We start from the raw sequence: 15,943 nt of genomic DNA, 5'->3' as shown, positions 1-15,943 counted from the left end.
GAAATCAAGCAAAGTTTGATAACACATACACACAGGAGAGACCCAGGAAAATTGACTCACTCGCCGAAAGTATTTTAACTGTAGTAGCTTTTATAACACTCTGGAAAGGTAAGTATTATAGGATTATTTCAACACCCAAATGGCTGTTTATGGAAACGTCAGGAGGCTTTCCATAGCGCTGTTCCCTCAGCAGGGCCACCATTAGCTCCCTCCTGAACTCTGGGAGATGCTATTTACCAAAATTTGGTTTACATTTAGCTTTTCAGGGACATATGACCTGAAAAGAAGTATCCAATATGATGCTGCCTGGCTCTCCTTCATTGTCCTTCTCACGTGTAAGTGATCAGAATTGGGTCCACTTGCAAATACAGTTGACACTTGAACAACATGGCTTTGAACTGCTCAGGTTCACTGCTACACAGATTTTTTTTTCATTAGTAAATACTACAGTACTACACAAGCCGAGGTTGATTTAATCCGAGGATGCAGAACATCGGATACGTGGGAACCACAGATATGGAGAGCTGACTATAAATTATACTTGATTTTTTAAAATTTTATTTTTTATTGAAGTGTAGTTGATTGACAATGTTAGTTTCAGGTGTACAGCCAAGTGATTCGGTTATACGTATACATCTATATACATATATTTTCAGATTATTTTCCATTATAGCTTATCACAAGAAATTAAATGTAGTTCCCTGTGCTATACAGTAGGACGTTGTTTATATGCAATTTTTGACTTCATGGAGGGTTGGCACTCCCAACCCCCTCATTGTTCAAAGGTCAACTGGTATTCTTTTTTTCCTTTTCCATTATAGTTTATTACAAGATATCAAATATAGTTCCTTATGCTATACAGTAGGACTTTGTTGTTTATTTATTTTATATGTAGTACTTTGTATCTACTAATATCAAACTCCTAATTCCTTCCCCTACTTTCCCCTTTGGTAACCACAAGTTTGTTTCTTATGTCTGTGAATCTCTTTCTGTTTTGTAAATAAATTCTTTGTATCAATTTTCTAGATTCCACATATAAATTATATCATATGATGTTTGTTTTTGTCTTACTTCACTTAGTATGATCATCTCTAGGTCCATCCACGTTGTTGCAAATGGTATTATTTCATTCTTTTTATGGCTGAGTAGTATTCCATTGTATATATACACCAAGTCTTCTTTATCCAGTCATCTGTCTATGGACATTTAGGTTGCTTTCAACTGTATTCTTTTTTCTTTTAATTTTTTTCAGGGAAGTAATTAGGTTTATTTGTTCTTTTTATTTATTTCTTGGTGGAGGTACTAGGGATTGAACCCATGCTAGGCAGACACTCTACCACTGAGCTATATCCTTCCCCCATCAGCTGTATCCTTAGCATGCTCTCCTGCAACCTCCTCCAGGTGCTCACCCTGTGAGCATTTCCTTACTCTCAGCTGGCTGTTACCTTATCGATCTGGTGGTGTTGATGATCAACTAAATCATTGTTGTACATGTATTTTTGTTTTCTTTGAATTTTTGCTCTATTTGACGTTGTTTGAACATGTTTTGAAGCTTTTAATAAAAGGCATTATGTCATGTGCAATGACTGTCAACTTGCTTTTAACTTGCCCTGTTATGGTTGAGTCTGGTGTAGACAGGCACGAGGATATGGTTCATTCCTTCTCACTGCCGTAGGGTACCTGCTGTGGCCTGAGTGTGTCCCCCCAGATTCATAAGTTGAAATCCTCATGCCCAGAGGTGATGTTATCAGGTAGTGGGGCCTTTGGAAGGAGTTTAAGTCATAGCATGGAGCCTTCATGAATGGGATTTAGTGCCTTTTAAAGATGCTCCAGACCAAAAAAAAATTTTAATTAAAAAATAAAAAAACAAAAAATTTAAAAAGCAAACAAAATATAAAAGAAATAAAAAAGATAAAAATAAAAAAGAGAAAACAACAACAACAACAACAAAACAAAAAACCAGACACTCCAGAGAGATGCCTTGTCCTTTCCACCAGGTGAGGACACAGCGAGAAGGTCTGCAGCCCCGGAGCCAGCGCTCACCCAGCCCTGCCAGAACTGTGAGCAATGCATTGCTGTTGGTAAACCAGCCAGTCTGTGACACTCTGTCTGGCAGCCCGAGTGGACTAAGACCGCAGCCCAGCATCTGGCCACACCACACTTCATCTGATTCCCACTGATGGAGACAGAATCATTTTCTTTGGACAGTCTTGAGTGCCTCCAGGCGGACCCGGAGCGCCTCTGGGAGACTCGGATGCGTGCTCACGGCAGTTGCAGATGTGCCCACCCCGGGAGCCATCCTTGCATCACTCTGCACTATTGTCCGACGTTCTCCCTGGCAGCTGCACCAGTTCACCCTCCCCACCGCTGTGAGACCTCCCTTTTCTCCACCGCATTACTGACAATTGGTATCGTCAAGCTTTAAAATTTTTGCCCATCTGATGGAAAACTGGCATTTTTGTTGGGATCCCCTTCCTACTTTTCCAAGCTGACTCAGGTCAGCATGACTGCCCAGGTGAGACTAAGAGTAACCGTAAGTGTAGCCTCTGGTTTCCACTTAACTAGCGCCATTTCCTCATCCAGGGACTCACGCGGTGCTAGGAACTGAGACCTCCAAGAGCCTATCAACAGCCTCTCAAATACTTAAAGAATACAAATATTAATCACCGAACAAGCTTTTTGAAAAAAAATCTGATTATCTACTTAGCATTCCTTATTATATCCTATCCAATGATATCCTATTATTGGGGTATCTACCAAGTAACTTACTTGGATAGATTTTTTTTATTCCATTTACTTCCTGTATTGTTAAAAAACAAAAATATATATTTAAAAGGCTCTAGGGGAGTGGGGATATAACACAGTGGTAGAGCGAATGCTTAGCATGCACAAGGTCCTGAGTTCAATCGCCAGTACCTCCATTAAAATAAATAAATAAATCTAAGCACCTCCCCCTAAAAACAAACAAACCCAAACATCCATCTTTGGATGAACGAATAAACAAAATGTGGTCCATCCATACAGCCATTCCTTTACATGGTTGAGTGGAATCTTATTCAGCCACGTAAAGGAATGAAGCCCTGACACACTTTGACATAGATCAACCTTGAAAACATGATGCTCAGTAAAAGAAGTCAGACCCAAAAAGTCGTGTGTTGTACGATTCCATTTATATGAAATATCCAGAATTGGTAAATCCATAGAGACAGCAGATTGATGGTTGACAGAGAGGCTGGATGGAAGGGGGTACTGGGTGATACTATTTTGGGGTGATAAAAATGTTCTGGAACTAGACAGATGTGGTGGTCTAAACACCATTGTGTCGTACACCTTAAAATGGCTAAGTTGATGTGAATTTCACCTCAATAAAAACACCAGCAAACAAGCCAACGGACATGCAGTTTTACCCCGGCTGTGTTTCCCTTCGTCAAAGTGAGTCGCATGAGAGAAAAAGGGGTTGGGGGAGGGAACGTCTAAGGCATCTCTGACAGTGGATCCAAGAATTTCTGGGTGCATCCTCGTATGTGTGCAGGCCCTGTGGAAGCTTCTACTTCCCCTGACTCTAGGCTAGCTCCTGGCTGCGTGCCCCTCAGGTCTCACCTGCCCCAGAGGCGGCCGTCGTCATGGGTATCACTCGTTTGTACTAATGACTGGCCATTTGTATCAGCCGTTCCGTTCAGGTCTGCAGCACCATTGAAGCCGCCCTCCGGGAAACCTCAGAAGGGCACATCCGGGGCTTCTCACATAAATGGCAGTGAGTTCTCCAGAAACTCCAGCTGGTGGGTTATATGCAGCAATGACAGCATCCGTAGGATGCCTGTCTCATCAGCTCCAAGTAAGATTGCAAGAACTGAAGCACCAGGCTCCATTTTTTCGGCCCCTGATAATATGATTGAGTCAAGTGTTGATCAAAAATGATAAAACCATTGGATGGAAAGCCGACAGGAAACCTAACAGGGAAGGGGCCAGTCTTGGGCAGCGGGACAACCAGACATGTTGTGCCTCTCTGTGTGCCGCGGTGGTAAGTCCGAGCACCCACTGGGCAGGAACCTGCTGGAACAGTTGAAGGTGATTTTAATCAACCTCTTGAGTAGTGGTTCTCAGACTTGGTTGGTTATTGGCATCACCTAGGGAGATTAAAAACCTATGGTTGCCCGGGACCCAGCCCAGGAATTGACTTAATGGTCTAGAGGGTTAATACTCCCCAGGGGGAGCCAGTGTTGAGTTGATTCTGAGTTAAGAGCTGATCACAAGATCTGCGGGGGATGAGGAACAAACTGGATGACACAGCAAGCTGGCAAATCCAGGAGGGGGGACACACTTCGAGATGACTGAAGCCATTTTTGAAACAGGTCAAAGGTATGTGTGTGTGGGAACTTCTCTAGATTTAAAAGGGAATTAAAAGACATAGTCACCAAATACAATGTGTGGATCTGGTTTGGAGCTGGACTCAAACAAATGAAAGTGTCCAAAGACATTTTGAGACCATCAGGGAGATGTGATCATGGACTGGCATCAGTTTAAGATGAGCTAATGCCGTCAGGGCAGAGCAAGTCTGGAAAAGCCCACCATGCACATCGGGTGATGTGACGGGCCGGACAGCTGCAGGGCCAGGTGAGGGGCCCAGGGCCCAGGACTTAAGGAGGTGCTTCCTCTCAGCGACAGACTCTGCACTTGCTCAACCCCAAGTCTGCCTGCCTCCTTGAATCCTGTGCCCTAGTCCAGGTCCTAGTACCTTGGGGACCTCCACACAACTTCCAGAAAACTAGGGAATTCACAAGCTTCCAGGGTCAACCGGGCAATCCTGCCCCTCCCTGCTGGAAGGAACGGTCTCCGCTCACAAGGTAGATGCAAGTTCCAGGGATGGAGGTGGCCTCGCTGTGCAGCCCTGGCGTCGGCCACCATCTACTTGTCATCTCTAAAGAGCAGTAAACAGAGAGGTGTGCTGACTGCACTGCCTCCACTTCACCGAACAAAAGCAAGCTGGGTTCAGCGATTCCCATCCGGGCAGAGCCGGGAGGAGCCGGAAAGAGCGAGCCGGCTTCTCTGAGCCAAGCCTCTGCCGCCCTCTGCTGGCCGCTCTCAGTACAGCAGCCGGCACTGAGAACAGACCTGGAGGCCAACTCCCAGACTGGCTTAGAAACGATTAAAGCTCATTCATGATAAATTTTAAGGAAAAGAGAAAACTGGAGAATGTTCATATTAGAGTCAGGTGTCTTTTGGCTCCAGGCTCTGTCGGGCCTCCCTTTACTGAGCACTGGCCTGGGGCAGCCTGCTGGGCGGCAGGTGAGACTGAGTAGCCCTGGTCCCTTCACTGCCCAGGTGGAACAGGGCATGGATGTAGCTCTGGCATCTTCCCTGCTCAGCCACACCATGCAGTTCAAGTGCCTGCTGGGTACCAAGTGCTTTCTGGTGGCTTCTGATTTTCCTAACAACCCTGAGCAGATTCCACTCCTGTTTACAGATAAGAAATTTGGTAACCACAAGTTTGTTTTCTATGTCTGTGAGTCTGCTTCTGTTTTGTAAGTTCATTTGTATCCTTTTTTAAGATTCCACATGTGAATGGTATCATATATTTATCTTTGATTTACTTCACTTAGTATGATAATCTCTAGGTCCAAACATGTTGCTGCAAATGGTATTATTTCATTCTTTTTTAAGGCTGAGTAATATTCCCTTGTGTGTGTGTGCGCTTGCAAGCACACGCACACCCCCCACCCCCCAGCTGCAAGTCAGAAGTGGTACTTAATAACTGACTCAATGACAATGTGCAGTTCACTTTTAATACTTCTGATCACGGCGAGGAACAAGTCTCATTGTGATGCCAGTGCATCATAAACCTTTCCCTGCAGTTGGTTAATCTCTCTTGAACAGAGATTTAGGTCCAGAGCCTTCAGCAGGTAACAGTATAGGACCATAATTTACTATCAGTTGTCTTTTATTTTCATTGCATTATGTATGTACGTATGTATGTATGTATGTCTCATCTGTGGCCAGTGATAGCAGTATTTAATTTCTGCCAGGATGTTGTTAGGGTCAAAGACAGTACTTTGATAGATGAGTTTCAGGATTAAGTCACAGCGTTGGAAATTACAGTTTGAATCATGATTCTGCTGCAGCTTTGGAAAAATAATGTATTTTCCCTTTTTCCTTTGTAAAATGGAGATACTAACATAAAATGTTCCCCTGCCCCCAAAATAAGGATATAAAAATTACCATGTGTCCAACTCACCCCACAGTATGAATGGAAGGTCCAAGTACCAAAACTTCAGAGCAAAACAGATAACCATAACGTCACAACAAAGATGGTTGTTTCAGCTCCTGGTTTATTAGCTAGCCACAGGCCACCTAGGTGACAGAGGTAGCCTCATTCCTCTAATACTTTAGTTTTAAAAATATGACTTCTATAACCCAGCTATGTACACCAACATATTCCTTTCCATGGGATTGTGTATTTTTAGGGTTACTGAAGTATAACATCACCAGAAGCTAAGATTCCATATTGACTTCTAGGTCAGAAAATGCTTTATCCCTCCAAGTCACTTTAACATCACTATCAATACACATATGGTAAAAAGCAGGTTGTTTTTGCAAAAAACTTTCCTGTAAAATCCAGTCATACGATTGTCAATCTCCTGGTTTGTATTGCTTATATAGACCATTACCATTTGGGGGAAGCTGGGTGGAGGCTACCCAGCATGCCTCTTATTTTTCCAGTTTCTGCAACTACAATTATTCCAACATTTTAAAAGATGTTACTCGTGGAAATAGAGGATCAACATTTCAAGTTCTTAGGAGAGCTTGGAAATCACCCAGTAACTGTGATACCTCAGTCGGAAACCGTGAAGCCCAGAGAGGAAGGCTTATTTATGCAGAAGGCTCATCACCAGCTATGGCAGATAAACATTACAGGGCATATCGCTCTGCTCTCCCCAACTCCTAGACCAAGGAGGCGCTGCATTAGCGGTTGGCTTACAAGGAATAGATGAGAGGGAGGCCCCCAACTCTGTGAAAACCCAGGGAGAGAACTCCACACATAATTTATGTCAATCACTCTGCACATGAAGCTCGCTCACACCAATTGCACAATCCCAGGCGAACATTCTGTCGGGTCTCAGAGCCCGTTCCCCACCAGGTTTCATCTCGCGACCTCTGATTTCAGCAACGAGTCGGCCTGGCTCAGGGCGAGCTGGTCCTTCTTCTTCTTCTGTAACATCTGCTCCTCTCACAGCGCCTGGTCCACCTGATCGTCGGTGAGCACCACAGGCTTGTATTTCTCGTCGAAGAGCCGCTCGTTGGCCTCCGAGTGCAGCTGATGCGGCCCGACGACGCGCAGATGTGCCGGCAGGTGGAGGAACTCGTCGTCGTTGATGTCGCAGTCGCGCATCCGGGCCCCCAGAACCCACCAGCGGCCCACGAAGCCCACGTCCAGGATCCGACCCGGGAAGTCGATCCAGCGGGGCTGCAAGTAGCGGCAACGGGCCTGGTAGAGGCTGGTTTGGGCGTCGAAGGGCGCCTCGTACACAAGCGAGAAGAGGCCCAGGCTTACGTGGCGCAGGCAGCCTCGACCCCGCAGCCACAGCAGCCGCTGCACGTGCGCTTCCGAGTCGCGGTTGCGTGTGGTGGGAGCCAGCAGCAGAAGGGTCCCCGACGCGTCGAGCAGCGCCTCCTCGAAGGCCGCCTCGCTCGGCGCCAAGGCGCAGCAGGCCGCCGCGCCACCCAGCAGCCCCACGTAGACCGCCGCCCGCCCAGGCCGGGCCCGCGCCGCTGCCGCCGCGTCCCCGCAGGCCTCGGCGTAGTCCCGGAGCAGCGCCCGGGACCAGGCACCTGAGGGGAGAGAAGCGCGATGGGAGCAGCATAAGGCTTTAGCCACCCACCCCGTCGCCTCCCGCCGCTACTCACCTAACCGCGCCCACACGCCAGGCTTTGCCGCCGCAGCATCAACCGCCTCTACCCGGCTTCGGGACCAAAATCTCTTCAGAGCGGCCGCAGCCATCCTCTTCCGGCTTGGTGTCCTCTCTCCGAAGAGAAACGCCAGGTGTGCGAAATAAAAGGCCCGGCGAGTGCCTTCTGGGCAAACGCCAACATTGCCGGAAGTGGTTTCCCATCGGAATGGGATAGAAGACGGACCCACGCCGGATGTTGCTGTCTGGTCCGAGGGGGTTGTCTGTAGCGGGTAGGCGGGTCGCGCAGGCGCAGAGAGCCCGCGCCACGCCAGTTGAAGTAGCCTCAGGTGAGGGGGGCGGGGGTACACCTGTGGGGCAGGAACGGCGAGTTCACGCCCTGCTGGGTGTGGATCCGGCTCGGGGCTGAGAGCTAGCCTCCAGGAGGGCCGCCTAGTGGGGTTGCGGGTGGGCCTGATTGGCCTCTGTCCTCGGAGCAGGATGCAGTGACGCCCCTGAGCGACCATGGCAGCGGCGGATGAGCTGGCCTTCCACGGTGAGTGCAGCCGCGACCTGGCCCGACTCCTCTTACCTACACTGGCCAGAACCTCCCATCCAGGTTCCAACTCAGATCTAACCCGAACCTCGGTCAGCTGTGAGCCTTGCCCCAGGCATGAAACGCACCCCTAACTCGAGTCCCGCTCCAGCCCTTAACTCAGACCTCTAACCCGAGCCTGTACCTCGTCCCAGAACCAGCCCTCAATTGCGGTCCCGTGGTAGGAATGAGGGAACACACCTCCTTACCACTCTCCAAAATTGAGGAAGCTGTGCCCTGCGTTGGGGGAACACTGAGGTGGTCACGGTTAGTCTTGGCTCCCATATGAGCGGTGGGCAAAACCAAATTGTCTTGACACTTACCCCCCAAGTACACCTGTGCCTCGTACTCCTTCTCAACAGAGTTTGAGGAAGCCACCAATCTGCTGGCTCAGACCCCAGATGCGGCCACCACCAGAAGTGATCAGCTGACCCCCCAGGGTCACGTGGCTGTGGTCATGGACTCAGGTGGCAGCTATGGAGCTGAGGACGAGGTGGAGAGTGACAAGGCCGCGGTGAGTCCCATAAGTCTCGTGCCCCGCCTCTTGTCTAGCCCCCATCGCCTCCTACCCCCCACTGAAAGCGCCCCCTGTGCAGCTCCTACAGGAGGAGAAGCAGCAGCCTGGTTTCTGGACCTTTGGCTACTACCAGAGCTTCTTTGACGTGGACACCTCACAGGTGATGCTGGGAAAGGTGTTGGGATGGGGTTTGGAGTCACACTTGGGGTTCAGCCACTTGTCACTGAGCACTTCCTGTGCACCAGGCCCTGGGCAAGTGCTGGCAGTACACTGGCAGGAGGACAAGAACTCCCCGGGCTGGTAGAGGTCACCGTGGCACACTGCAAGGATTATGACGTGACTGGGACTCTTGGGAACACAGGGGACCCACAAGACATGGTGGGTTAGGGAAAGGCCTCCTGGAGGAGGTGAGGAATTTGCTGAGACTTAACGGAGAAGGTAGACTGGGGCAGGCAGAGTGGAGCGAAGCCTAAGTGTTTTCCAGGCCCGGGGAAGAGCACACACAGAGGACCAAAGGTGAGAGAAGAGGCACAAACTTCTGCAGAGGCTGTCACTCAGTCTGGAGAGTGAGGTGGGGCACAGGTGGAGAGAAGCCAGATCACCAAGGGCCTCATGGGCTATGTTGAGGAGTCTGGGTTTTATCCTAAGGGTGCTGGGGAGTCATGGAAGGGTTTAGAGCACGAGAGGATTGAGGAGCATTGAACGTGGATCAGAGGCCCCAGGCTAGGGTGAAAGATGAGGGGAGGGTAAACTAGGGCTGCAGAGTAGAGGTCGTGCTGGGAGATGTGGGAAGAATGAATGCCCAGGAACTGTTGACTGTCCTTATTGGGGTGGGGGAAGAGAGGAAAAAGGGGACTCTAGGGCAACCAAGCTGAGAGGAGGGGGAAGCAAAGAAGGTGGCAGGCTCAGAAGCGTCCTTCAGAGTGGTGGGACACCGGGATACTGAGTGGGGGCTGGCCAGGGGGAGGGGCTCCAGGCCATGGGAATAGCCCATCAAAAACCCAGAGGGGAGAGAGGGAGGAGTCCTTCCTAGCAGAGGGGGAAGAGAGGAGGTGGAGGCCAGCAGGGAAGGAGCATCTAAGAAGCTTGACCCCTTTCCCTTGTGGGTGGTCAGGAGCCCCAAGCAGGCTTCCATCCTCGGCCCCGGCCTTCCCCCTCCAGGTCCTGGACCGGATCAAAGGCTCGCTGCTGCCGCGGCCCGGCCACAACTTTGTACGACACCATCTGCGGAATCGGCCAGACCTGTATGGTAAGTGAGGGTGTGCGTTCAGTTCATTCGATTCTTCATTCAGCAAGTGTGGACTGAGTGCCAGGGCCTGGTACACAACTGAGAACAAAGCAGCATCACTCCTGGAGAATGTGAAACTTAACACTCCATTCAGGGAGAAAGAGCCAAAAAAGGCTGTGGAGGGCGATGGGGCTGGGATGAGCGGCAGAGGGTTTGGACGGTGAGTTGCCATGGGTTGGTCATGGGGGGCCCTGCTGAGGAGGGGAGGGAATGAGCTGGTTGGTGTGGGGTTGGGGCGGGGAGCCCTAGGGGAAGAACACTATGGAAGCGCCCAAAACCCTGTGGCAGAAACACACCTGAACTGCGGGGCAGCACTGTCACTGGACAGCACTGAGCTGCCTGGAGGCCAGAGGTGACAGGACAGACCACACAGGCCTCTAATACTTTCGTGAGAAGGGACGCTAGTTGAGAGCCCTGAGGTGCTCGGGCCTGTAGTGGGTGAGGGCAGAAGCTGGGAGACTAGGGAGGAGGTAGCTGCCATGGCCCAGGCACAGGATGATGGGGCCTGGCCTTGGAGGGGAGAGAGGCGTGGTTGAAGTCTGGCATGTATCATAGATGGAGCCCACAGGATTTGCTGACACACTAGTTGTGGGCTGGGGGCACAAGAGACAAGGATGCTCCCGAGTGTTCTGTCTGCACTGCAAGGAGGGAGCCACTACTTATTAAAGGGACAACCCAGGTTGATTCTAGGGGAGAGACGGGGTGGGGTAGGGTGGGAGACGCCCACATGGAAACGTTGAAGTTAAACCCCAGGCTCATGGCAGAGGCCCGGACCTGAGACATTGGGGGTCGTCAGCACAGAGGTGGCAGAAGACTCAGAAGTGGGACAAAATCACACAAAGGGTGACCACAGGGAGAGGGCTAAGGGGGCCCCGGCTGGCTCCCCACCGTTTAAGAATCTGGGTGTTAATAAAGGTCGAGCTGCTGCTGTTGAGACAAAAGCAAGAGCAGAAAGTTCGGGAACCACATGGAGAGCGTTTCCAGAAGGAGGGGGTTTCAGCTATAACAAAGGCTGTTGAGAGGCCAAGAAAGATGAGGTCTGAGCACCAGCTCTGGATTCAGCCACCAGGTGGTCACTGGTGTGATGCCAGCTTGATGAGTTGGGTCAATGGAGCGCTGGGGGTGGAGGCGGCCTGGGGCTTGGGAAGCAGCTGGGACAAGATGGGACAAGACACCTGTCCTAGGAGCTCCCGCCCTGGGACCCTGACCACACACCGCCCGCAGGTCCCTTCTGGATATGTGCCACACTGGCCTTTGTCTTGGCCATCACCGGCAACCTGACCCTGGTGCTGGCCCAGAGGAGGGACCCGTCCATCCACTACAGCCCCCAGTTCCACAAAGGTAGGCAAGCAGGCAAGGCCTGGTGCCTGGCGGGGCTGGGGGTGCTGTGGGGCCCTGGGGGTGATGCCCTGCTTTGCCCGACAGTGACCGTGGCCGGCATCACCATCTACTGCTACGCGTGGCTGGTGCCGCTGGCGCTGTGGGGCTTCCTGCGGTGGCGCAGGGGCGTCCGGGAGCGTGTGGGGCCTTATACCTTCCTGGAGACTGTGTGCGTCTACGGCTACTCCCTCTTTGTCTTCATCCCCACCGTGGTGAGTGGGGCCCGGGGACGGGTGGGCCCCGGGGACCGCGGAGATGGCCTGGTAGCCAGCTGCCTGTGTCGCACCCAGGTCCTGTGGCTGATTCCTGTCCCATGGTTGCAGTGGCTCTTCGGGGCCCTGGCCCTGGCCCTGTCAGCCGCTGGCCTGGTGTTCACCCTGTGGCCCGTGGTCCGTGAGGACACTAGGCTGGCGGCCACAGTGCTGCTCTCCACCGTGGTGCTGCTCCACGCCCTCCTGGCCATGGGCTGTAAGGTAGGAGTCCGGGGGGTCCTGGGCTGGGCCTCGGGGTCAGGGGCTGGCTCTCTGGCTCAGACGCTGACTTCAGGGGTCTCTGTTCAGTTTTACTTCTTCCAGCCGCTGCCTCTGGAGCACGTGGCGCCTCCCCACCAGGCCACGTCTCAGCCCCCAAACACCCTGCCACCCACGCTGCCAAGGTCCATGGCAACCTAGGATGGCTGGAGCCACAGGTGAGGAAGTGTTTCCAGCTGTGGCTAAGGGGGTCTCCGTCCCCCTCCAAGATTAGAAGTCATGGGGCCACTCCTAGGAGTTTCTCTCTTTCAGGCCCAACGTGAGGGGACGCCTCTGCCTGTCCTGCCCCCGAGATGGTGATTGAAGTCTCCCCTGAAACCTCAAGATCATCCTGCTACTTTCCAGACTTTTCTTACAAAGCAAACACTTTTATTTTCTATGCAAAGGTGATTCAGAGAATTTATATAAAGGCAGGAGAGGGGCAGCACAGGGAGCTTCCGGGGCGGCCATCACCCCATGGGCCGTCTGCCAGGGCGGGTGGCAAAGGGGCCACCCCAGCCTCGGCTGGGCCTGCTCTTTCCGGAGTTAGTGGGCCCTGGGCCTAGCCTGAGCTCCGCCACGTCCGAGTCTGGGGTGTTAGAAATGGGGAGCGGAAGAAAATTGCCTGTGCTGAAACATACATTTCCTTGTTTATTTTGTTTTTTTGTTTTTTTCCTTTTCCTTTTTTTTTTTTTTTTTGGAGAGGTCCCTGCAAGGCCCCTTCTTTCCCAGGCTGGGGAGGGACCAAAATGCCATCATGGTAGTAGGGACTGGAGCATCTACAAATACTGAAGGGGATACACAGGCCTAACATTAGCTACGAGGAGAAAGGACGCCTTTCATGACAGACCCTTGAGGTTTCTGCGTCTGCCCCAAGTGGCTGACGGTGACCCTTCCCTCCAGGCCCAGGGCCCATGGGGCCACCTGTTCTAGCTCTTGGTGCGGGTTGGGGAGGGGGCCCTGCAGGGGCTCAGGGACAGGACAGCAGCAAGAGGCAGGGGCCGAGGACGGAGGGCCTTCCCGACAGCCCGGTGGGTTGTACATTCAAGTGTGAGGTGAACCCTTTGGTGGGAGGGGGCCGAGGGGCTCCAGAGGCCCGGCCCCACCCCATCCTGAAGACTCGGCAGGGCCTCCCCTCACCACTGAGCCTCTGAGTGGGGGAGAGGGGCTGCTGGCTCGGCCCGGCCGGCCTGATTTCTCAGAGGGTCTGTGGATTGACACTGGTTCTTTTTGTAAAAAAATAAAATTAAAAAAAGCAGCATGTCACGCCCATTGTGACGAAGGCCTGGTAGTTGAAGGGGAGGCCCCACCCAGCCCAGAGGGCCTGCCCACTGGAGACAGGCAATGGGGGCGGCCCAGGGGATGGGCGGGGCAGCAGCTGCCCACCTCCCTCAGGCCAGGCCTGCAGCTGTCAGGCTCAGACACGCCTGGTACAGAAGATGTCAAACCCAGGTCAGGGTGGAGAGGGCAGGAGGGGGCAACAGGGCTCCCACGACATGATCGTGTGTAAAATACGGCAGCGACACGCTCAGGGCCAAGACTGGGGGGAGGGCAGTGGGGTGGGGGCGGCGGCGGCAACGTTGTGTAAAAAAGTGTTCAAGTTCCCATAGCAAAGAGGGCTGTGACCGGGTGTTTGGGCTTCTCCAGCACAGGGGTGAGAGCCGCCTGGGTGGAGGGGTGGGGTGGGTAGGGTCTTCATTTGGTTTCCTGGTGCTGTCAGTCCGTCCCCACCGGGGGGGCCTAGCTCCCGTAGTGCATGGTGTTGGTCGGGATGGACATGGGCGAGGCCATCGAGATGGCAGGGCCGCCCATGGTGAACTGGCTGTTGACCGCGTAGTGGGCACTGGAGCCGCCACCGCTGCTGCCCTGAGCGCCAGAGGACCCTGCGGGGCGAGGCGCGGGCACTGAGGGGCCGGCTCTGCCCTCGCCCGCCCAGACCCAGGCAGAATCAGAGAGAGAGAGCGCGGCGGCGCACACCCCGGGACCCTGCTCCATCCGCCCGCCGTTACCTTGGACAATCCCCGTGCTCATTATGGAGCCCATCCGAGAGTGGGTGTGATTGACAATCCCCGTGTTGGCTGCGCAGCAAGAGGGAGGAAGGAAGGAAGGGAGACGGCGTCACCGCCCCCAGCCTGCCCAGCCTGCCCGGCGTGGTGGGCGCTCAGACTCAGGCGTGGGGAGGAGGGCACGGCGACGGCAGAGCGAGGCAGAGAGGAAGGGAACGGAGGTCCTCAGCCCCCGGAAGAGGAAGAGGTGGTGCTGGAGAAGGACCGAGCCCCACCGCGCCGCCCGCCTGCACTCACCTAAAGGGATCAGGTTGTTGTGGCCCACACTGGACCCACCAGCGATAACACTGCTCAGGTCGTAGGCGGTCGGCATCCCTGTGCCAGGGAGGGGGATGTCAGGGGCAGGGGACAGTGTCCTGTGCAGGGGTTGGAGGGGCCTGGGCCACCAGCGTTTGCCCAGGGAGCACTGTCAGGGGTGACCAGGAGGTGGCCCCGCCACCCACCCCGCCCGCATGGGGCCAGCTCACCAGCCACGGCCATCCCGCTGCTGAGGTTGTATGTGCTGCCGGTGTTCCACATGTTCTCCGAGGGGGACGTGTAGTGGGAGCCGGGCGGGGGCGAGGGCGTCGTGCCTGTGTATCTGCAGCAGAGACAGACCTGTGGGCAGGGCTGTGGGCCAGGATCGTGCCCCTGCACAGGCCACAGGCCCATCCTACCTGAAGAAAGGGTTTTTTAGGTCCAGGAGGTTACTGGATTTGGAGCCCGTCTGGTCTACCTGGGCCACAATACTGATGTCGTAGCTCTGTCTGCAGAGAAGGCAGGGAGCGGCTGCCCTGAGCTGGCTGCAGGGATGGACAGACCCCTGCCTCCCCCAGCCCCAGGTGGCAGCTCACACCTTTTGTTGGCAATAAGCAGACATGTCCCTGAGAGCGTGTCCCCGGCCTTGGCGAACAGCGGTGACTGGAACAGGCACCGGACCTGGTACCAGTGCGTCAGGGGCTCCGTCGGGGCCGTGGACAGCCACACAGTCATTCTGCCAAAGCAGGGACAGGCATCCACTTGACTGGGCTGGGGCCCCCAGCATGTGCACCTTGAGCTCTCCCCAGGCATCTGCCCCCTCCCCCCCCCGGGCGGACCCCTGGGGCCCTGGAGCCAAGACAGGCTGGCTGCCCAGAAAGTCTCAGGCACACACCTGAATGCACCCCCCCCACACACACACACACGCAGCACCACAGCCATGGGCACCCACTCACCCTGACATACATGCTAAAAGACACAGATCAGGTCCATGAAGAATAGTCACTCAGAACACGGGAGATAACCCCCCCCCCAAGAGTCTCCTGCTTGAAGGCCAGCTCCCACTGCCTTTTGGAAGGGACAGTGGAGCCTGGAGGAGTCGTGTCCTGCCCTCCCAGCCCCCAGTTTGTCATCTAAGCCAGCCAGACCCAGGAGCCTCAACCGTAGGCAACCTTTGGGGCCTGGGGGCAGGGGCTACATGCCCTGCTGCACTCACATGGAGCCGATGAAAGCAACGTCAAACCAGAAGGCCAGACCATGAACCAGCCCAGAATGCAGCATGTGGAATTTGAATGGGATTTCTATCCTGGAAGGCAAAGGGCAGTGATTGCAAGGGGAGCTGAATAGGGGCTGCCAGGACAGAAGAGGGGTGTCCGGTGTAGCGTGTTGGGTCCCTGCCCACCCTCCCTGTGGCGCTGCCTGAGGGAACCAGCTGCAGCCCCACACTTGGCGGAGTCAGGTTCAGGGG

General features: G+C 53.7%; 3 protein-coding genes across 7 annotated transcripts in view; 1 reads left to right on the top strand and 2 right to left on the bottom strand.

Moving 5' to 3' along the window:
* Window positions 1-6,306: 6,306 nt before the first annotated feature.
* Window positions 6,307-8,099, bottom strand: TIMM29 (translocase of inner mitochondrial membrane 29). Its single transcript, XM_032465663.1, has 2 exons — window positions 7,903-8,099; window positions 6,307-7,827 (listed from the first exon to the last, which is right to left on the bottom strand). The coding sequence occupies exons 1-2, from the start codon at window positions 7,994-7,996 to the stop codon at window positions 7,226-7,228; spliced, it is 696 nt and encodes a 231-aa protein (XP_032321554.1). The 5' UTR covers window positions 7,997-8,099; the 3' UTR covers window positions 6,307-7,225.
* On the top strand, window positions 7,595-13,430 carry YIPF2 (Yip1 domain family member 2). Of its 4 annotated transcripts, XM_032465662.1 has the most exons (11): window positions 7,595-7,606; window positions 8,228-8,233; window positions 8,384-8,439; window positions 8,841-8,992; window positions 9,075-9,155; window positions 10,157-10,244; window positions 11,508-11,624; window positions 11,709-11,875; window positions 11,954-12,136; window positions 12,224-12,351; window positions 12,446-13,427. In XM_032465662.1, exons 3-10 carry the CDS (start codon window positions 8,409-8,411, stop codon window positions 12,332-12,334), a joined length of 930 nt encoding a protein of 309 aa, XP_032321553.1. In that variant the 5' UTR covers window positions 7,595-7,606; window positions 8,228-8,233; window positions 8,384-8,408; the 3' UTR covers window positions 12,335-12,351; window positions 12,446-13,427. The 4 variants fall into 4 exon arrangements, with proteins under 4 accessions (XP_032321553.1, XP_006185071.1, XP_014415059.1 ...); XM_006185009.3 differs by lacking the exon at window positions 7,595-7,606 and having other exon boundaries at window positions 8,132-8,233; XM_014559573.2 differs by lacking the exons at window positions 7,595-7,606; window positions 8,228-8,233 and having other exon boundaries at window positions 8,240-8,439; window positions 12,446-13,430.
* The window catches only part of CARM1 (coactivator associated arginine methyltransferase 1), a 37,687-nt gene continuing 34,570 nt past the window's right edge, over window positions 12,827-15,943 (bottom strand). Inside the window, exons 10-16 of one of the 2 annotated variants that reach the window (XM_032465659.1) lie at window positions 15,692-15,781; window positions 15,074-15,211; window positions 14,895-14,984; window positions 14,706-14,818; window positions 14,476-14,553; window positions 14,182-14,250; window positions 12,827-14,055 (exon numbers count right to left, since the gene is read on the bottom strand). In XM_032465659.1, the coding sequence (XP_032321550.1) occupies window positions 13,913-14,055; window positions 14,182-14,250; window positions 14,476-14,553; window positions 14,706-14,818; window positions 14,895-14,984; window positions 15,074-15,211; window positions 15,692-15,781 (721 nt within the window). In that variant the 3' untranslated portion in view covers window positions 12,827-13,912. The remainder of the gene's footprint in view (window positions 14,056-14,181; window positions 14,251-14,475; window positions 14,554-14,705; window positions 14,819-14,894; window positions 14,985-15,073; window positions 15,212-15,691; window positions 15,782-15,943) is intronic. The other variant, XM_032465660.1, reaches the window with a different exon arrangement.

The sequence above is a fragment of the Camelus ferus genome, chromosome 22 (assembly GCF_009834535.1).
Source record: "Camelus ferus isolate YT-003-E chromosome 22, BCGSAC_Cfer_1.0, whole genome shotgun sequence".
NCBI classification, from domain to species: Eukaryota; Metazoa; Chordata; class Mammalia; order Artiodactyla; family Camelidae; genus Camelus; species Camelus ferus.
Note: the sequence above shows the minus strand (reverse complement) of the source record. Positions and strands in the feature narration are given on the sequence as shown.